The sequence below is a fragment of the Prunus avium genome, chromosome 2, assembly GCF_965620075.1.
Source record: "Prunus avium chromosome 2, drPruAviu1.hap1.1, whole genome shotgun sequence".
In the NCBI taxonomy this organism is placed as follows: domain Eukaryota; kingdom Viridiplantae; phylum Streptophyta; class Magnoliopsida; order Rosales; family Rosaceae; genus Prunus; species Prunus avium.
The window spans coordinates 5,787,684-5,809,290 of record NC_142285.1 but is presented as its reverse complement, the minus strand read 5'-3'; the positions used below and the strand labels follow the sequence as shown (position 1 = coordinate 5,809,290).

Sequence of the window (21,607 nt, the reverse complement as noted above, 5' to 3'; positions counted from 1 at the left end):
AGCATGTCCAGCAACTCGGGCTGGACAGAGGCTAGGGCAGGTTTGGGTAAAAAAGGCCCTCCAGCAGCAGGGTTTGGCCCGAGATGGCTGTGGGGTCCACGAAGTCGGGCTGGCCCGAGGGCAGGTCCAGCCCCAGGTCCAAAACTCAGGGGAGCTGACGTCATCGATGACATCAGCAACAAAAAAAATTAAAAAAAATCGAAAAAAAACAAAAAAAATTCAGATTTTTAAAAAATAAATACTTAGTCATATTTTTCACTTCCCACACCAAAAATCTTTTAAAGACATATTGTCCAAATTAATTGTTTAGGTAAACAAATATGTGAAAAAAAACAAAAAAATGAATAGTATTTGCCATAAACTAGGGCAACTGTTGGAAACCAACATTGCTTTTTGCAAGGGCAGCCACTATTCACATGAATAGTGGCTGCCCTAGCACCCCCCCTTGCCATGGCTAAGGGCAACTGGTGGAATTGCTCATAGAGCTTAAGCTTAATGACAACTTCATAAAATCACATAAACCTCTAAGAATATGTCATTTTACCTTATGCAAATTTATGAATTTAATCACAAGAAGCAAATCTCATATTAGGCATGGCGTATACCCTAACATGCGTCAAATTACTTAACTAAAAACCTAGATGGTAGCTAAGCTAAAAAATCAATAGTTAAGAAAATAATAAGCACAATGATTAAATTTCAAGAAGAGGAAACTTTAATAGCATAGCATAACTAAGCTTTGAATAATTAGAAAGGGCTACGTTGTGTTGTACTAAAAGAAAATTAGTTACCCATACTCATGGTAACAAAGTAAAAATAAAGCACAGAGAAAGAGATAGAAAAACCCTTAGAATAGACGGCCACTCTTTCCTTGCTCCAAGAGTATATGTGAAAATTTACGGCGTACCCTGAGTGAAGCCGGCCTCTCTTAGTTTAAAGCAACTTATAACCTAGTTAAATTGGGTCTAAACAAGTGGCTTTACATGAAAACTTAATTTCCAAGTCGATTCCTAACTGGAAAAGGCGATTACAACTAAGTTTCCTAAAACTTGCAAGAAACAATACGTGGACTCCCTTGTGAATGGCATTTGGACACATTCCTGATCTCAAAAAATTGCAAACGACCGTTCTTTGGAAAGCTCTAGATGTCCTATTTTCAGCCATATGCTGTTTGCCTCAATCCTATTAGCTAGTGTCTTAACCACATCAAACATTAATAGTTGCTGATTTGGAACATATAGCTGTTAAGATTAGTTAATTAGTAAGGACTATAACTATAAAACCATAAGCTAGTTCTCTGTATTGAAATGTAACAAATTGTTGAGCTCTTTTTGGATAATCGAAGAAGATAGAAAATGAACTTTATGATATTTGAAGAGCTTAGCCGTTCGATCATGTTATCAGAGTTATGAACACCTCATTGTCCTTCGATCCTACTTGCTTTTCGTTTTCAAATACATATGTTTTCTTCGATCTTTTTCATTCCTCTCTTGATTCTTCATTTTGTTACTGCAAGATCTGCTTTTATGTTTGTTCCTTGATGCTGTGTTTACAGATTAGTGATTTGCTTTGGTGTTTGTTGACGCACTCGTATGACTTCTTCTTTAGCTCTACAATCTACTTTCTCTACTTTTAGGAATTTCTATCTTTCTTTGGTGTTTGTTGACAAACTCGTACTAAAATCAGCATCTTTAGTCCAAATTAATTCACAAAACTAAGTAAAAATGATATAAAATCATGTGAAATTATGATCATATCAGTTGGTTTTTTGCGAGGATTACATTTTTCACTCTACTCCCTTTGGTTTTCTCCAGCATCTTATATGGTTGCCACGATTATATTTAAAATTTTATATAAATTGGATAAACCAGAGAAAGTTTCCGGCACAAATCCGAAAGCACTTCAATGCCATCCTCTATTAATACGGAAGTATGGGCTTAACCTACAAATATAAAGAGCACAATATGTTTAGAGGAACAATTAAAATGTAGCTTTTCACACATGTAACATTTGTAAAGTCAAAATTTGAATTACTATCATGCAAAACATATCTCGCCTTGTTCATTCATTGTTTTCCGTTTTGGGGTCATGCTCCCATTCACCATCAGGCTAATTTCCATGTTTGTGGCATCAAAGTTTATGCGACTTTGATTTAGAGTTATGTGTCTCATATTTGCATTAATAATTTCTTATGCGTCATACCATAAAGTGAGTTTGCTAAGATTGGTGCAATATTTGCCTTTTATACTTACTAGATAAAGAGTTGCGTTTTTTGTTACATTTTGTAAAAGTATTTCAATAGCTTGGAGAGTTTATTTCATCAATTTAAAAATATTTCCTTCTTTTTTTTCCCCTTTCCTAATAATAATGTGGTTACGTACGAAAATGTTTAACAGCGGCCGTGCACAATATGGACTATGCTACACTTTCTGCTTTTATTTTTATTTTTATGATATCAAATTAGTATGATTTGATATGACCCAGCATTTGTGGAAGAACTTGGACTCTCTAAAATTACCTGATTTTTTGTATGTTCAATGTGAAGATCCTGATCACATATGCTTATAGAAAAACGCAACTTATCCACACTATATCATCACTATTTAAAAGGAAAACCACACTAGATGAACATGCCAATCTGCTACAAAGGTTGATGAAAAAGAAAGAGAAAAAAAGCTGGTAAAACCATTGGGAAACTTGTCAATCTGGTAAAACCACGCCAGATGAACATGCCAATCTGCTGCAACATCGGAATGCTGCCAAGTGTTGTGTGTTGGATCTTTCCTGAATCCTGCTATCTAATCCTGGACACTAAAATGGCTAAGATTAAGTGAAACAAGACCAATTTCCCAAAAGAAAATGATCACCAGGAGACGAGTTTAAGTAGAAATACTCCCATGTCACTCTGTTGACCCATGTTTATCTTCATCTGCCTCAAAAGCCTTCCTCATCTTCTCTTCATCAGTCTCAAAAGCCTTCCTCAGCTTCTCTTCATCTGTCTCAAAAGCCTTCCTTGCCTGTTTCAGCTCTTCATTCATAGACAGCAATTCTCTACAGCGGTTAAGCTTCGGAAAGTCCTGGATCATTTACCACATTTACATTAGTGTTTGCATCAGCAGAAAGAACGTAATAACAAATCACATTTTAACTATCATTTATCCCATGCTTTTAAAAGCATTATGCCAGGTAAGGCTTTCATATTATCCAAGTAATTCCAATGTACAATGTAAAAGAAAGGAAGTTACATTGCAGACTATTCTGATCAACTTTCAACCAAAAAACAAGTGGGAGTGTAATAAAGTTGTTAGATGGGCTATAAAACATCACATGAGTATTCTTATTACTATTAGCATATATGATATGAGACCAGCCATAAAATGCAATCACAAAAGGAATGTGCGCTTCCTAAATAGTCAACCCGAAGGTTAGGGGGCAATTTTGTAAACACTCTGTAAGATGCAACAAATTGGCATGCAATTGACACGAGATGACAACATTGTGTCAGGACTTTTTTGACACGATATAGTATCATGATATATTCATGTATAACACAGAATTGACAAAAAATCGAAACTGGATGAAAATAACACAAAAAAGGCATGAAACTAACGTGAAATTGGCAAGAATTAATGCAAAATAACTATGTAAATCACAAAATAACCCTCTGAAAATAACTTCAACGTGACAATCATGTAATAAATGAGCCGTGTTAGTTTCAAGCTATCAATTTTAATGAATGTGTTGTCGTCTAATGCCAAGATAACACAATATCGTATCATGTCATGTTCATCTCATTTTTTTTTTCCTATCGTGTTAGTCAAAAGCACAAGGAATAGCAACCCCTACATAAAGTGAGCTGAGGTTAGTGAAACAAAAACTATTGACAAATTGGTTAAAAGTAACTCACTTTTAATATCCAGAACATGAATCCAAGTACCAAATTATGCAGTGGAAACAAATTTATATGATACCTTGCGAATTAGATACAGAAAATCCTCAACTGATAACTTTCCCCTCTTTGATCCAATATCTTGGGCTTTATGTACCTGCAAAAATGTTGCATATTTGGGTTTAATACCTGGCATAGCATCTCATTAGCATGGTAAATAGTAACTACCTCTGAGAAATGCTTACCAAATCAGTGATATATTCCACAACAATATCCTCCATAAGTGCCACACTTTCTGGAAGAGGCTGAAAGCAACAGAAAACAATTTCTTTCCGGATCAGTCAATTTTATTCACCAAAGAAACCAAAGAAGAACAGAACCAGAGGTTCAGTTCCAAAGAGACCACAACAACCATGTGCTACATGCCAGTATCCAAATTAGTGTCATCTATATAAATATCACATGATATACTGAGAAAAGACTCAACTCTCAAAATTTGATAGTGCTACATACATTTTGATCGTCTCCAAAACCATACATCATGTGCTGCACTGCAACATCCAGAAAAAGAACAATATAAACATTTATGAATAAAACCCAGAAAGGCTAAATTAGCATAGAGTTTCTGTTAAACACAACGACCATACATACATTCTTTTTGAAACACTCCCCGTTTTCGCTTAAATGAAGTTTCGGATGGCTGCGAGGATCCAGCTTTCGATTTTGAGGACTGCCCTCCAGCAGAGTTGTTCATCTTCTAAACCCTGAAAATATGCCCCCGAAAATCACTATAATCAGACACCACAGAACAATTATGCTAATAACAACATAACAGAACTGAATTTGAACTTAATCGAATTCTTCCGCTTAATAATTCCAGGAACAAAGCCATTACAAGAACGATGAAATTGACGAAGCACGTAAAGAGGATAACAGTAATCAAGAATAAATCCGACCCAGACTTCAAACAAAATCAAATCGAATAAACTAAAATCGTGGAAATTCAAATAAGTGAAACCCTTGGGCACTGTTTGGTTTGAACGAGAGAAATTAGAGGGAAAAACAAGAACTACAGAAGAAAATTACCTCGTCAGATCTTCAAAACCCTAAATTCCAATTACAAAAGGAGCAGGACAGAGAGAGAGACTTGCTTTGCTAGATCAGAAAGGCGCCTATATACCAGCGTTTTGAACTGGACCGATTTTATATCTTACCGTTTTCGATCGTTACGGCCACACGAGACACAAGACTAGAGTATATTGACAGGGGTATTCTAGGGACACCCGAACATATACTATTGACACCCAGGAATAAATTTTGTTTTTTAGTTTTTATTTATTTCGAAATAACTAGGACCTACAATCTTTTTATTTTGCTAGATGGAAAATGGAAAATGAGAGGGTCGGATCACCTAGCTAGTAGGTCACTTTTAATTTACCCCCTAAATTTTGTGTTTTTTAGAATAATTATTATTCGAACTTTTATGAATAGCGAATTTATCGCTTACTGTCAAGTTTCTTCACATTTAATTCAAGTTGTTAAAAACAGTCACTTACCCCATCAATTTTCTTTTGAAGAAAAAAAGTGAAAGATAGGCGTACAAGAGTTGATTTTCAAGCAGAATCTGAAACGTTTCATAGCTCAATGCGTTATATTGTACAAATCATACAAACCTTTGATCCTTCATACAAATCATACATCATCTTCTAGAGTGCTTTTTAAAGGACATCATATACATACTAATTCTGCTCACTATATAAACCTAAAATGCTGGGCTATTCCCTCTTTTCTTAAGCATATGTTTTCTGTAGAAAGTGTAATTTATCTTCAAGATTATAGGCTTTCAGGGATAGGCCTGTACACCACCAACATACGTAGCTTCAACGGATGTAGATCCTTCAGCTGCGACATCGTCCCATGAATCCCTGGACAGTATGACAAAATCTGCTAGTTTCCCCGGCGACAGGGACCCCAAATCGCTGTCAAGAAAGCATGCACGAGCAGCTGAAAGAGTGTACCTGCCATGATTATAAATGTATCAGGTGGAAGTGTAACACAGTGTTAAGTGTTAGTTGAAACACGACGAAGCAATGTCGATCAGTTGAAAAAGCAACAAAGAAATTGATAAATGAACAACTGGAACTACTAATTAAGAGAAAAAGAGTGTCCCTCTAATGAAAAAAAATATTGGAAAGAAACAAATTTGGTTCCAAACTCTATTTGTCTAGCGCTGGACACTATCTAATCAGCTTAGCATCCTCTACCAAGAAAAGAGTAAATCAGAACAAATCATTTTATGAAATAAAACACTAGGTAAGCATGATGACCGTTTCTTTCAGGCCACAGTCAGATGGCCACAACAATTACAAGAAAATTAAAACTACCCAAACATAAATGGTGGGAGACAGGACAAAGTATAATATGAGTTCTACTCATATAGGCCTTGCTGTAAGTGATATGGTCAGAGGTGGCTCTTTCCTCACCACTATCACCTTGTACTTCTTTGCCCTTTCCAGAGAGCTTGTAATTTCTTTTCCAATATCCAATCCCATCATCCGTCAAATCTTGACAGCATCTTATCCCTTATCCCTTTGAGCTGAAGACAGCACACCCGATCCCCACCTCTTGGATTATAGAAATAATTACAACTCCTAGATTACCTAAATTTTTGTTTCACCATAGAGTGCCCTGGTAACAGAAGATTTCTGAAAATTCTACCAACCAAATATGGTTGAGATTAAAAGGGTTTGCCCTCAACAATTATAAACCAGTGAACTTTTATGTCAGAAACTGGCATAGGCAGACAAGGTCCGTTCGAATGGGCCTTCACCACAAGTATATCAGCCGTCTGGTTAGCTAACTTGGTGCAATCTTAGTGACTTTGGATATGGGCCTCGCATATCGAAGAACGTGAATAACCTAAATAGCAGTCTAAAAATAGATGATATCTCAAGGATCAAATGTTTCAATGTTGCTTACGCCTTCAATGCGTCATTCAATGAAAGGGTCTCTGAGGGAATCCAAGCAATATCCCAACCAGGGGGTATCCTTTTCATTGCTGTCTTAATGCCACCTAATGGATTAATATCCGCCACCTGCAAAAACAGCACCACTCTGAAATTTACAAAACATATCACACTAAACAAAAAGTATCAGAGAGCCTTGCGATACTTAGGCCTCAAAAATATATCCATGAGAGTCATTATACTTACAGGCCAGTCGGAACCAAATGCCAATTGTCCATTGCTAGCCAAGAGTGACCGGAACAAATAAGATCCCTTCTGAGCCCTGTCTATCCCAAGTTTTTTGGTTGCGGACTCAGCATCATCTAATAGGTGCTCTGGCTATAGGGAATTGGTGTTCGAGTATGTTATTAAAATTAAATTTATGCACAGGAACAAAGAATATTGATAATCACTCAGAGGTTTGAGAACTGTTAAGCCAAAAGGGGAAAAGAAAAATAACAATAAAATAAAAGGGGAAAAGGGAGCTCATTGACTTAAGGCATTTTAAAATTAAAAAAAATAAAAACTTTAAGTAGATTATTGTATAAAGCCCAAATGTCAGGCAGCCCGTGTATGCAAGAAGAAAAGACTTCATCCCTATGCAGAAAGTGATCCAAGTGTCATTATGAAACCACGGTAACATGTGATCCCACACGAAGTGTGTATAAATCTACACCTCTCTCTTGTATTTAAAATTTCACCAGTAGAAGTCCCATATCCCAAACTCCTACACACAGTCAGAAATAAAAATGGTAGCAGTCTGAAAAGGTAGGACCGCTTGGATGCAAATAATCAGAATGTTGTTGAAACATGAACTTTGAACCATTACAAAATAATTCCCACAAATCACTGTGCTTGCAGCCCCATTACCCTAAGAAAGATTAATAAATAAATATAAAAAGACTAGTGCGGTCAAACCTGTACTGAAGCAACAATCCCTAGTTTACCAAATCGGGCTGGTGTCTCAGGTGCCAGATGCTGGGCATGCTCAATCTGAAAGCAATTTTTTCCTTGGTCATGCAAAACAATAACTAAAAGGAAATAAAAACACCTGTCAAAACTTATGCTGCCGTTGAACCATTATCGTTTGCGTGAGCAAAATCTTTACCCTGAATCTTCGATCCCTCACTCCATTTGTAGAAAACACTGACTCATACATGTCAAGGATCAAGTCATTTGCTCTATCACCTATAGCATGAATAGCAGCCTGAACACAATTTAAAGGAAATTTTACAAGTATGAGTACATTTACGTCATGTAGGGGCAGTTCCAAAGAGTTAAGACAGCACCTGAAGCCCAACTCTATCTGAAGCCAAGGTCAGGTTGAGGAGACTTTCATTATCTGTCACTTGTAAGCCATAATTATGAGGCTCATCAGCATATGGCTACAGATTTAAAAGACAAATATTAGGAAAATAATATATTGACTGGCTAAGCAAAAGAAGTTACTTCATATCACAGAGGAAGCAACAGTATGAAGCAAATTAGATAAGCTCACTACAAAAAATTCCTAACTTTCCAATGACACTTCCCCTCCCTCAACAACAATAGCTAGAGAAACAACAAAGATATACAAAAATAAATGGAAGTGGCCATAGTCAATGGATTTCAAATTTTTTATTCTTAATTTACTAAAAACAAATGCAGATGCCCAAGTACCATCGTTCTCACCTCATAAAACAGTGCACTATTAGAACCCAAAGACCCATCAGCAAAAGCTTTAACACCTCCCAAGTAAATCCATTGGCTCATGGTACGGCCAACTTTGGTAATAAGATTCTGAAAAGGAAAATACAACTCTAAGAGAAAAAATAAATGACAACAAAATTGAAACATCTAATGAAGTTAATAACTAGATCCGTTAGATAAAAACAGAATATTCTAGAAAGTAAGTTGTCCAATGCAAAAACTTGACATCTCCACTTGGTCAAACAAGAGATATAAGAATCCAGAATTACTTATGTATGAAACACAAAAGCTGCAATGTCAAAAGTCTTCATTGCAGGAAGGAAAAGAAGAGTATAGATAATTAACTCACAAGCATTTCTGATATGGAAAAAATATGAAAAGGTTAAATAAATAAATAATAGTGCAATTGCTGAAAATGTTTAAAATAATTGGTCTCTGTAAAACACATTGACAAGGAGAATCGTTAATATGTCAACATAAAGGCCAAACATATGAACAATCATTCTTTAACACTATCAGGTTGAGAATAAATTAGAGTAACATTAAACCCCAAAGAAGAAATCTATAAGAACTCATACATGTAACTGTAACCAAGTCTCCAATGGAAAAAATAAGCAGACCCTAATCATCATCTTCCCTGAAGAATCAGCCCATTTATAAACATCTGCAATAAGTAATGAAATGAGAAAAATAAAAAGTTAAAAAAACATTTTAAGCAGCATGAGTAATTAAAAATATTAATATCAGTATGGGTGCATCTTATTGTTCTTAGGATGTAATAAATTTGTGTTGTAATAAATCATCTAACTAGACACTCATCTTTTTTGAGAATATCGTTTTAAATTCTTAATATTTGATCACAACAGGTCATTTAAGAATTGCCTTAAATTTTGTCATCAGTTTGGTAAGGATGATGGTGATTCCTTAACATGACCAATGAATTCAAGTGAACCAATAAACTAGAAGAATAATGTTTCAAGTCACAAGACATCTAAAGAAACCCTTAAGAAACATAATGCAAACCAGAAAAATCTTCCCAGGAAAGCTTCACCGATGTCCCAGGAAAGTATCTACCAACATCAACAACTGTTGTCACACCCCTCATCAAGGCATGATTGCTGGCTCTACTCAAAGCTTCCCTCCGCTCCTCTACTGACTCCTCTGGAATGGATATAAGGAGAAGTTTCATTGCAGAATCAATCAGCAATCCAGTAGGTTCTGCATAACGATGAGTTGGAAGATAAGTAATTTCTCCCGGTAGCTGTTACTTATCTAAAGATGTAAACAACCAGAAAATAGATGAAAGGGGAACAAATTCAATCTAATTTTAGATTTTAAAAAAAAAAGATTCTCAAACGTCTTTGTCATCATTTTAGAGTGATAATCCCTTGTAGTGCAATTCATCTCTTTCGGGAGAGTTTTGAATTGAATGTAATAAATGCTCACTTGAGGTGTAGATCTGGATATGATGAACTTCTTATCCATCCTACTTCCATAGTTGTTAATAAATTTCGGGTTTCTTTTTAGAAAGAAAAAAATAAAATCTATCCAACAGTTGTCCAAGGATTCTTCCTATTGTAAAAGTTGTCAGAATCCATATAAATAGGTCCTAATTGTGACCCCAGTGTCAAGTCAATCACTATGATTTATAGGTACAATACAGATGTCATTTTTCAACTTGATATGGGTTGTCAAATATGGAAATCCCAAAACATGTAAGGGACACAGCTATGCATGTTTTTTCATTAAGGGCCACTAATAGTAAATAATAATGTATTCTTGTCGTAATTTACCATTTTTACAGAAAGACTTAAAACTTTTGCAATCTTCTTGAATAATCAAGGAAATTATTGGGACATGGGTAACGCAAATGTCATGTCCACAAATATCCAACACCCTAAACACTTCCATGTCGGTTGTTATATCCAAAGAATTGAAAAGATTAAAGATGGCCCACTGAAAGCATCTATGACATATGAACGCAGTTAAATAATACCTCCGCTGGTGAATCTCACAATTGTTCCACCACTTGGATCTTCTGATGAAGTTGTAATCCCAGCCAACTTGAGTGCAACTGAATTAGCCAAGCCCATATGGCCATCCATCCTCGACAGCCAAACCTGTAAAATGATGTATATTAATGAAATAAAAACACTACTGTGAAAACTATCAAAGCACCCAAAATTCATTTGGTTATGACTTACAGGATTGTAAGGTGTGATGTCATCAACCCAAGAGGCCATCGGCAATTCCCCTCCCCAAAGATCATTGTTCCATCCACCACCCAAAATCCAAGAACCTTGATTTGCATCTGATTTTTCATTTGATTTTTTTTAAATACGAGATTTCAAAAGACTATACAATTTAACAAACACAATAATGTTTATTTTGGAAACATTCAATGGCTATTTCAAAAATTCATTTTATAAGAAATTTAGGCATTGCCAATGATGCTCTGTCTGCACAACTGCTTTTCATAATTAAAAGTGATTTATATCAGATTGTTAGTCGTAGTCATCTCCAGAACTATTTTTGCAGGCTAAATGGTGATCAACAAGCACATAAAGAAGAGTGATTAATGGTTTAATATTTCTTACTAAATGAAACGTCCTACGTTTTATTCTATGACCTTTAACATCTACATGGCCAGTTTAATTGTTTGAATTTAACTCCCGTCTGCTTCATATATGTTCTTACAAGAACTTATGGAGCTTCCATATTGCCCATCCTAAAGCTTGGGAGAAGAGCCCCTAACTCTTGAATAACAACTGGAATTGTAACAATTTTACATTAGGACTTCACAGCCAAACCTTCAAAAAAGAACAATCAAAGATTTCGGCACATACTTTGTGCATTTTTCTAACTCAAACAAGAATATGAATAGACATGTCTAGCCATGACATTCCTGTGTCTATAAGTTCCACAATAAATTGAGAAAATTATAAAAAGGCAGGGAACTGACTTCTCACTGCTTCTTTGACCCTCCTCACAAATTCATCTTTTTGACTTATGCCTCGTAGTTTCACACGCGCCATCTGTTTTCCAATCGGAAACATTTCAAATGCATATATAGAAACTTCAATTAAGCAAAGGAAAATAGATAAATAATAAATCATTTGGTTATTGTACAAAGTTTATGTTACACAAATTTTGCAAAAAAAAAAAAAAAAAAAGGAAGAAAAGTTGGAAACACAGTTTAAATACTCGTGAAGCATTGAAGTTGTCGAATGAAAGTTTCAGACATTATAGATTTCCCAACAGTACAAACCTTAGTGTTCAAACTAGTTCAAGCCAGACAGTTCAATGACAGATTTATCGAAATTTTCACATAAATGAACACACACACACACAAACACATAGTGGCATATCCAATGAATCAAATTGAAATCTGGAAAAAAATATAAATTCAAATATGTAACACACTTCAACAACTGTTTGAAATGGAAGATGCATAATGCAAGGAATTCAAGCCTTGAACAATTGATACGTAATGGGGTGTTCCGAGTTGTTCAGCATTCATTTCAAGGCTTTGGGGAAGGGGAGGAGAGCCAAAACCTTGTGGGGCAGTCTGGTGTTAGCTATATTTTTGGTAATTTGTCTGGTATTAGCCATCTGTTGGGTAATTTGGATGGAGCAGAATAGGAGAATTTTAAGGATTACAAAGGGGTGAGAGTGGAGGATCTTTTGAGTTGAGTTGGAAGTTGGTCAGCATTGTGGGCATCAGTTTATGTATACTTTAGGGGGATGCTTTATTCATCTTTTCTGTCAGATTTGTTAGCTGTGGTTCAGTTTATTCTATGATGATGTGCATCCTACTGTCAGATATTGTGTTTTGGTGTTTTGTTTCTTATACTAAGTTGTCTGTGGATGTCTCGTCCACATCGTTCTACATAGCTTTTGCTTGAAATAAAGCATGTTTCTCCTCCAAAAGAAATTTAATTATTTCATTACAGGCAGTATTTTCTCAAGGGTAAAAAGAGCATATAATATTCGAAACAAGATCAATTTTAAATATGGCACTTGGGCCATACCTGGAGTCCACCAGAAATCAGATGCACGTGGGAATCAATAAATCCAGGGACAACAATCTTTCCCATAAGATCTAACTCCTTGGTCCCATCTCCAACCATATCCTGCATTTGAATGAATATATAAGGGAAGGGTATTTTTAAAACTTTCTGGATTAAGTTCTTTTGTTGGCAACTAACAACAAAATCCATATGATGCAATGAAGAGGTTATAAGGTTTGCCAGAATGACAGAAAAGACAATACATATAAGTAACCACAAAATCCATATAAGTAGATAAAAGAAACATAGAAAGATAGAAAAGACAATACCTGAATGGGCCATCCAAAACCCAAGGACCTGAATGGGCCATCCAAAACCCAAGGACAGGCAACTTTGAAATTGGACAAAAACAATGTAGTGGTCAACAATAACAGCAATATATCAATCAAGCTGTTTAGACAAACAGACGGAAAAGTACGCAGTTTCTTGGAAAAGTGAGGAGGGAAAATACACTTCATAGTTGAGTAAATGGACCATTCTCACAGAGTATCCATTAGTCGAGGATCATAGTAAGATGAACCACAGATCATTACAGTTTGCAGACCAATATAAGGAATGTGGCTTCTTATAACATAGAAAAGTTATAAAATCATACTAATTGTACTACGTTTCTCTAGCCTCATGAGAATTTAGTGCAACCCCCTGAAACAACACTTCTCAGTTTCTGGTTGACCATCAATGAAAATGGATTTTCCGAGAGTTACATTTCATCATATATAGTCACCCTTAAACCCCTACTTTCAGAAATTGTCGGACAAAATTAAAACATTACCATTTTAAGAATCTTTAAAAACCCACTCAAACGCTAATTTTAACTCTCCTACTAGGAATCATAACATTACCTCTTTTTACATGGCTTCCACTGTTCCACACAATAACAATCACTTGAAAAGGCTTTCTTTCTCACAACTTCTTTCTCATAACAATAGCACCTACCTACCCACTAGCTATAAAGCTTCAACATGATTTCATTTGTATATTTGGATTCAATGCAACAAATTTATGGCCCAAATATTTGGTTCCGAGGTGCAATCTCACAAGCATCACAAAAAATCGACCAATACATTCAATTCTTAAGAAAGAGGGAGGTAAGGAGCGAGGCAAAGAAGCAAAGGGTGAACCTTAATAGAGGAGTAGTTGCCGACTCGCAGAACCCTTCCGCTGCGGACGGCCATGGAATCGGCGAAAGGGAGAGACTCGTCACTGGTGTATATCTTGGCATTTCTCACCACCAAGTCCGCCATTGGAGACCTCCAACTTAACAACTCTGCAAAAAAAAAAAAATCCAAGTATTCAAATTTCAGATCAAAACTGAAACTTTAAGAAGAAAGAAATGATGAATGTTGATCATTTTTACGGTGGTTGGGTTTGAGAAGAGGAAGAGAGGCTATAATGGCGAGGACGACAGCTACAGAAGCAGAGACGACGGTGAGAAAGTTGTTCATTTTCGAAATTTGGAGAAGGAAGAGTGGCTCAAGCTTCAGTCCAGTAGAGTGTGTGATGTAAAATCTCTCCCTCTCAACGCATTGTCACAATTTCTACGTGTCAAAAGTATAAGAAATTCTTAGGATTTTGGGTCGGATCGGATTTCTTTGGGTCGAATCATAACAAGCTGACCCATTTCTTAACCGATTGGAGTCAAATGTGTATTCGTAGAACTCAGTACTTTTCTCTTCTTTTTTTTTATATTAATATTATTATTCTTGATAGTGACTTTTTTGATACAATCGATAGTCTAAGGGCTCGTTTGAAACTAATTCTCTAGGAGATGGAAATTCGAACTTGAGTGCAAGGGATCGGGTTTTGACCAACTAGCTTAACTCACGTGTGTATTCTTGATAGTGATTTGACGTTTATTGTGTGATGCATTAGCAGTCCATTTCACCTGGCCCAGGGAAATCAGGGAGTTTCTTGGTCAACAATAAACTCAATTTATAACTTCTAATGTAATTTCCTTTTGGGGTAAATAATCCTTAACTCTATTTCAGATCGAAAATTGAAACTTTGCCCCTTGAATCGCATGTTCCATTGCAGGAGGTCCAAACTGTTTTGAAATGTGAGAGCTTTGAGTACACATCTGCCTTGAGTTGATTGCCCTTGAAAAGAGTAGCTTTGGCATCAGGCACTTCAGGCTTAGCTTTAGCAATCTGGCTCTGCAGAGTCCAGGCGGAATCCAACGGAGTTCAGAGAAGAATGGAGTTGATTGTGTTCTTGTTCTTTGCTAGCCAACTGTTTTTGAAGCCGAGCTACAATTTCAGTCTTCACTTGCTGGAGCTGTTGATACTTCAGACCACAAGTTTTCCTCTCTTGCTCCAAGTCTCAATCACTAGTGCTGAAAGTGTTCTTGTAAACTTCGGCCTCCTTGTATTTCTTGTCAATGGCTGCCCATTGTCCAGCCAGATCCTGGGAGTCCTCTGCAAAAGTTAGACTAGCTTCCAGAAATGGTAGAGGCAGCACCTGTTCTTTGGCAAGCGGACACAAATCTTCCATCAGCTGATTGACGGATTCATAGCCTTGTTCAACAGAAAACCCTTCGTCTCTACAATTTTTTTCACTAGAAATATGGCTTGTTCGGCAGCTGCAGTTGGAGGAGGACCTCTAACTTCCTTGTTCCGGTGGATCAGAGTGAATTTGGCATCTAAATCCAATTTGCTAAAGTCGGGGACTGAAGAGTTTTCTGGGACAACAGGCTGGACCATGGCCTCCACAGTCGAAAAACTAGCCAGAGACTCCTGGAAACAGACTGAAATTAGAAAAGAGCTCAGAATAACATAAAATAACCAAAACTCCATCATGATAAGCCGCGCCTTTGCATCAGCTTCTGGTGATGCTGAAAATCCATTCTGGGGCCTTTTTCACATCCTCTTTAGATGAACATTCTGAGCAAAACAAAGCTTTCCAATTTTTTTGGTTCTACAATGGTCATGCCAACGCAAGCAGGATGGTACCTATACGTATGCGTCGTCGATAGTAAAATAAAATCATGTATCTATTAGGTTATTTAAGATCTACATAGGGTAGATCCAAATTATGTTGCAAAAAGGACCCAAATTTCTTCCAAAACAAGATTCAATAGCCACCAGATCATTCTTTTCGGTTCTTCCAAACTTATATGTTGTTTGTATATACATGCTAAACAAGTGCTCTCAAGATCAAGACGCCAATTGTTAGAGCCATTATTACGGATAATCGCCTAGTTAATGTTTCTTTTGCGAACAATTTTCGAGTAACACAACACATTCAAAAACTCCGATCTCCAAAAATGTGCAACATACTGAGAAAGAAAGAAAAGAAGTCGAAAAGATTACCGTTCCCAGCACCCCTCGCACTTCACCATGAGTTCATCCGGGTTATACGGCATCTCACACTTGCAATGCCTTCAAAACAGACAGACAGACAAAAACAAACCCGTCAAATCCTATCCACATAAACACCACATTTCCACTAATTAAAAACCAAAGCAACAGCAAGGTACCCACTAGTGTAGTGGTCTGAAGCAATTGCTCCACCAAGAAAAGTCAAGTCTTAGCATCGTTTAGTATATTATTGCCCCTTTCAATAGGAAAGGTCTTCCAAGAAAAAAAAAACCAAAGCAACAGGAAAGCAAAAGACACTCACACAGCAACTATGTCTGGTGCAAGCTCTCCAGTATCAGCCTTATACTCAAATCTACAGTAGTAATTTTCAGCTCCCACATTCTCCAGCTTTGCGTAGTTCTTAAGAGAGTGGACCCTACACTTGCCTTCAATGGTGTCAGCGCTCCGATCATCATAGCAGTCAGACAAGAAGAGCTCTTTGGCTCCATGAAACTTTCTACGCCCTCCAATCGACTCCTCTGGCCTATAGTACCACCTCACTCTCACTTTCGCGTTGCTCCAGTCGTCCTAGGCTTCAATCTTCTCGATGTGTGCCACGCATGGGGGCTTACCGGTGACCAATGAGCGCATCAGCACGCAATCCTCAACTGCAAAACCACCATTTTTTCAACACATTTCCCTTCCCGCCAAAAAAAAATCAAAATCAAAATCAAAATCAAAATCATTGTTTTTCTTCTCGTTTTCTTTACCTCTGACGACTTTGTTGGTGCCTCTGATCGTGTAAGAATCCACGTCCTTTCTCTCCGGTCTAGTTTTGGCCATGAGGGTCATTTTCAAGGAAGCCTTGCCTTGGTGTTAAAGAAATGTAGCAACTTTGAAGCAACTTCAATGGCGTAAACTGGTTTACTCCCATAATACCCGTCTTAAATTTTGGATGACATTATATAAGTAAATTGTAAGATTTAGACTACTACAATCTATGTATGTATGCTAAATTTGAAGTTTTGGCTATGATTGCAGGTTGTGTTGGAGGTGATTAAGGCTATGAATCGAACTGAACTGAATTTTACATGAGCATGGAAGGAGAGTTTATAGAGAAAGCTAAAGAATTGCTCCATTGTTTTGCATTTGTATCCTCGCAACACCAATCTCGTTCATGTAATTTTGTGGCTTGCCAAACTTTTGCTTTATTTTGTAATGAGACATGGTAGACGGTACTAGGTGGACACACTTAAATGAAATAATTTTGTTTTGAAGGTAAATGAATTCAAGGTATCCCACTTAATTACTGGAAGAAATCAAATATCACAAGGGGAGAGATCGCGTAAAACAGGTGGAGAGAAAAAGAAACAATGATTCATATCTGATGCATTATAGAAAATTGTTAAATCATTACCAAAAAATAAATAAATACCGACCCCATAAAGTAACTTAGCTTCATGACAATACAGGTGTAGAGCAATTTAAAAGCTACGAAATCTCACTGATATTCAACCACAATTTTTAACAAAATAAAATTCAACCTATCAACACCGGAATTTGCATATTGTAACAAAAACAACAAACACATTATTTTTTGGCTAAACGCTTTGGCCTTCTTTTAGCTCCATCAAAAACCAATGCTGGTTCCTATCTATCCCGAGTTAAAACAAAGGGCTTCTTTTACTTCAACGTTTAATTGGAGTGTGCATCCGCTCAACAATTTCATTTACACCAGCACGGGACATCACTAGTGTATCATGCTGCAGGATGCTGTAGACGTTCAAACCCTGCAAAACGTGTGAAATACAGATAAGTACTGATTTCAAACGGAACTTACACAGCAGCTGGTTCACGTATCTACAAAACTTAAAATCATTATTTTGGTTGTCATAGTTCTTATATATAGTGACCACAGCAAAAGCTGAGCAACAATATCACGAATATCAGGAGACAGAAAGAGAGGTTTTAGTTCTTGTGAATCAAACATGCTCGACAATGTAAAAGCTTTTGTCAATAATTTCTACTCTAAGCCATTGCTAATGAATAAAGAAGCTCACTGAATTCGGAACAATGTGTCCATGTGGAATGGCATCTCAGGCTGCATATAGTTTGCTAGCTATAATACAAACACTTATTAAGGGTCACAAAGAGCAACTCACTACTGCGGGCAGCACGTTCACATAATGTAAATTTTGTGTAGCCAACTTGAGATTTTCAGGTAAGATACCATCCACCAACAGAAGTTTCTTGGAGTCCTCCATTTGCTGGACGTAGTTCACTATATTCTTGGTTTTATGCGTGGGGACCTCAAAATCATCAAAAACCAGAAGCTGTAGTTTCATACAGTTTCTCTAGTTAAGTTCCATATAAAACACAAAAGTTTAAATATTTAATTAAAATAACTCAACCCATTTTTGAACTAAATCCAAACATAGCACAGAGAGAGAGAGAGAGAGAGAGAGAGAGAGAGAGAGAGTTGCCTTTCCCTCTGCTGCTCGAGCTGTCAGAGCAATCTTTAGCCCTAGACGCCGGACCTTCTTATTCAGCTTAAAAGCATGGCTTCGTGGCTTAGGACCATGCATTGTGGAACCTCCTCTGAACTGTTAACACCCATTATATTCATGCAAAAGCATCTTAAAGGCAGACTTTGATTGAAAATCTAGAAACATACTAATTTCAAAACATGATAAATCAGTACCTGGGGACTACGCAATGATCCCTGCCTCGCTCGACCAGTACCCTTCTGATTCCATGGTTTTCTCCCAGTCCCACTAACCTCACTAATAGTTTTTGTTGAATGTGTTCCCTGTAGACCACTCAACAAGCATAAGCTCTTTTTATCTTCTTTCCCAAATTCACTTGTGCATAGAGTCTCACCAATATTATTTCAGTGGTCATTACATCATTTTTGCTAGACCACCAAAAGTATGAAAATTCTAAACATGGATGACAAGAATTTCAAAACAAAAGACGTGTGAAAATAAAATATAGAAAAGTTATTGGTCAATTTAGTTCCTCTTATGCAAGAACCCATATACTTATCCCCTCTTTTTTTTTTTTTTCAATTTACTATGTATGCAATCCAGAAGCTTTTTCAGCAAATGCTCCCCCACATTCCCCAACCAAAACAAAAAATCACACTAAATGAAAGACTCTGTACTTCCAACTTCCAAGTGGCATAGCAGCCTTTCTCTTTTTTATAAATGTTCAGGAACAGAATGCAATATTGCTAAGCCATCATTTAGTGTTAATGCTTCAATTTATAGATAAGTCAATACCTGTTGCCGTTTTGCTAGCTGCCACAGTACAACCCGATGAATGATATCCTTCCTAATAGGTACATCAAAAACATCACCAGCCAAAACTGTGAAGCCTTTATCTTCATTATGAAAATTTGTCACTGGAATTACAAGGTCTTGATAGAGTCCTATATCACAACACACAAAATCATTAAAACAGTCCTACACATTTATTTTTTATAGATAACATTAATAAAACATCCCGACAACTGGTTTATATGTAAACTCAGTAAAGTAATAAATAAGCTTTACCACAAACTAACAATTGCTGCATACCTACACTTGCCTGGCCTGTGTTTTGACTTACTATTTTCAATGGGTTTTAAGTCTTAACGAATGAGTTTCGTCCATAAATGAATGTTACCCATTGTATCTTATTGTATAAGATCATATGGTTATGGTTTTAAGCTGTATAATGTTATGCTCATTTGATAGATGTTCTGTTTTTTTTTTTCATCAATATTATAAGATATATATGGTTTTGACCTTTCCTCGTACCTATATTACGCTCTGAAGCAACCACAGGCTTTGCAGACAATAAATTAGAGGGAAATGCTCCTCCACTTGATTCAGGAGATGGGATAGAAGTTGAAAGCCTTCGATTGGCTAGAAAAGACGATCCAGCCTATATTGAGATACAATATATAATATGAGTTCATTACTATGTTTCCACAGAAAGCTAAGCATCCAATAAATCACCATGTACATGAACATGCTGCACTGGTTCATTTGATAGTAGATATGATGCAATAATACCTTGGAAACAGCTGAGAATTCTTCCGAAGAGACAACCCCTGGAACAAGGCCGCACAAATCGGTTCAAGGACCAAAATAAAGGTAGAAAAAAATTAATATTTTGCAATACCACAAAATGTTCCGATCATACAAGTCAATAACAAAAAGCTTACAACAAAAGTATGCACGTCCTCACCAAGAGAAGCATGAAGTGATGGATATAAACTACTTGGAGAGTCACAGCGGCCCGATGCTAAGACGGAGCCAAATGAGCGTAAAAGCCTTCTGGATACCGACAAAGCCATACTTAAAAACACCACCAAGACTTGGCCGAATTATATTCAACTGGTTATCTACATCCACAAACCAGCTTTCTCAATCAGTGGCGGACGCAGAACATCAATGATTAAATATAAATTCTAATCCAAATAAGAAAATCAATCAATATCATAACATACCATACCAATAAATTATAATTCATGAAAGTCATATCAATTTCCTTAAAATTATCCAAATCCCAAAATAATATATGTAAAATTAGAATTTAGAACTCACTTAATTTGATGAGAAGCAATGGCAGCGGCGGCGGCGGCGTGTAGTGGTTGGTGGTGGAGATTGGGAACTAGTTAGGTTTTTAGAAGAGAGGAAAATTTGAAAACAAAAAATGAGGTTTTTGGGATGAATTGCTGCTGCTGGGGTGGGGATTAGAATCGGGTAGATAGGGCTGCTGGGTTTTTTTGTTTTTAAAAAAACCTGGCTCAAAACGACGTCGTTTTGAAGGCAGTTTTTTTTTTAAAAAGGAACCAGCGCGCGCAAGGCAGGCTGCCTGCGTAAGCTTCTTCTTCTTTCCTCTGCTGGACATTTCGTCGAACACTTGGTGTGCATTACATATGTGATTTTGTAACTTTTTCCATTTAGGGGGGTGTATTGAATTGAGATTTTAAAAGACTATTTATGGATAAATAAGTCCAGTGGATTTTAAAAGACTATTTAGGAATGTAATGACTTATAAGATTTTTTTAAAAGATTTTTATAATCAAGATTGTTTATGTTTAGATTTTAAAAGATTTATATCATAAGAATTTATAAGATTTGAAAGGACCACATGGATTTTTTTACTTTTATGATGCTAACCAACCAACTTATTAGATGATGAGCAATGGCAATAGTTCAATAGTTCAACCAAATTATTCAATACCAAAGAAATGATAATTTTAATAAAGAAAAGTAAAACCCAATACAATTTTCCCAATCTTTTAATAGCCAATTTGATGTAGCTTCATTTCTTCGTCATCAATATCTTCTTTCTCCATTTCATTACCTTCATACATGCTCGGTTGTGACATTATACGTATATAAAAAAATATATGAGACTGCAAAACAATAAAAAGAAGAAAATAAAAGCTGTAAAAAAAACTAAAAGCTGTCCACGTTTACTAAAAGCTGTCTTTCTCTTTATGTATGTGAAAAAAAACTATAATATGTATGTGAAAAAAACTAAAAGATGTCTTTCTCTTTACTAAAAAAAAACTATCAATCTGGAAGGATAAGAATTGAGCAAGAAAATCCCATATAAAGAATAATCACAAGAAACAAATTATCAAGACCAAGAACATTAGGC

General features: G+C 36.4%; 3 protein-coding genes and 1 pseudogene across 4 annotated transcripts; all 4 read right to left on the bottom strand.

The window, feature by feature from the left end:
* Positions 1-2,579: 2,579 nt before the first annotated feature.
* On the bottom strand, positions 2,580-5,189 carry TAF13 (TBP-associated factor 13). Of its 2 annotated transcripts, none has more exons than XM_021968295.2 (6): positions 5,041-5,189; positions 4,541-4,653; positions 4,403-4,440; positions 4,135-4,194; positions 3,972-4,046; positions 2,580-3,077 (listed from the first exon to the last, which is right to left on the bottom strand). In XM_021968295.2, the coding sequence occupies exons 2-6, from the start codon at positions 4,641-4,643 to the stop codon at positions 2,901-2,903; spliced, it is 453 nt and encodes a 150-aa protein (XP_021823987.2). In that variant the 5' UTR covers positions 4,644-4,653; positions 5,041-5,189; the 3' UTR covers positions 2,580-2,900. The 2 variants fall into 2 exon arrangements, with proteins under 2 accessions (XP_021823987.2, XP_021823986.2); XM_021968294.2 differs by having other exon boundaries at positions 4,976-5,137.
* Positions 5,190-5,496: 307 nt separating this feature from the next.
* On the bottom strand, positions 5,497-14,233 carry LAF3 (Amidohydrolase family). The gene is made up of 15 exons (XM_021968309.2): positions 14,011-14,233; positions 13,775-13,920; positions 12,615-12,716; positions 11,546-11,618; positions 10,788-10,894; positions 10,580-10,703; positions 9,607-9,801; positions 9,162-9,247; positions 8,566-8,673; positions 8,184-8,279; positions 8,003-8,101; positions 7,813-7,887; positions 7,102-7,233; positions 6,869-6,984; positions 5,497-5,907 (listed from the first exon to the last, which is right to left on the bottom strand). The coding sequence occupies exons 1-15, from the start codon at positions 14,096-14,098 to the stop codon at positions 5,733-5,735; spliced, it is 1,722 nt and encodes a 573-aa protein (XP_021824001.2). The 5' UTR covers positions 14,099-14,233; the 3' UTR covers positions 5,497-5,732.
* A 141-nt stretch (positions 14,234-14,374) lies between these two features.
* Positions 14,375-16,807, bottom strand: LOC110765226 (chromatin remodeling protein EBS-like; annotated as a pseudogene).
* A 617-nt stretch (positions 16,808-17,424) lies between these two features.
* LOC110765227 (uncharacterized) lies at positions 17,425-20,716 on the bottom strand. The gene is made up of 9 exons (XM_021968312.2): positions 20,542-20,716; positions 20,183-20,339; positions 20,008-20,045; positions 19,750-19,876; positions 19,231-19,379; positions 18,651-18,758; positions 18,433-18,552; positions 18,112-18,282; positions 17,425-17,739 (listed from the first exon to the last, which is right to left on the bottom strand). The coding sequence occupies exons 2-9, from the start codon at positions 20,289-20,291 to the stop codon at positions 17,638-17,640; spliced, it is 924 nt and encodes a 307-aa protein (XP_021824004.2). The 5' UTR covers positions 20,292-20,339; positions 20,542-20,716; the 3' UTR covers positions 17,425-17,637.
* Between the last annotated feature and the right edge of the window lie 891 nt (positions 20,717-21,607).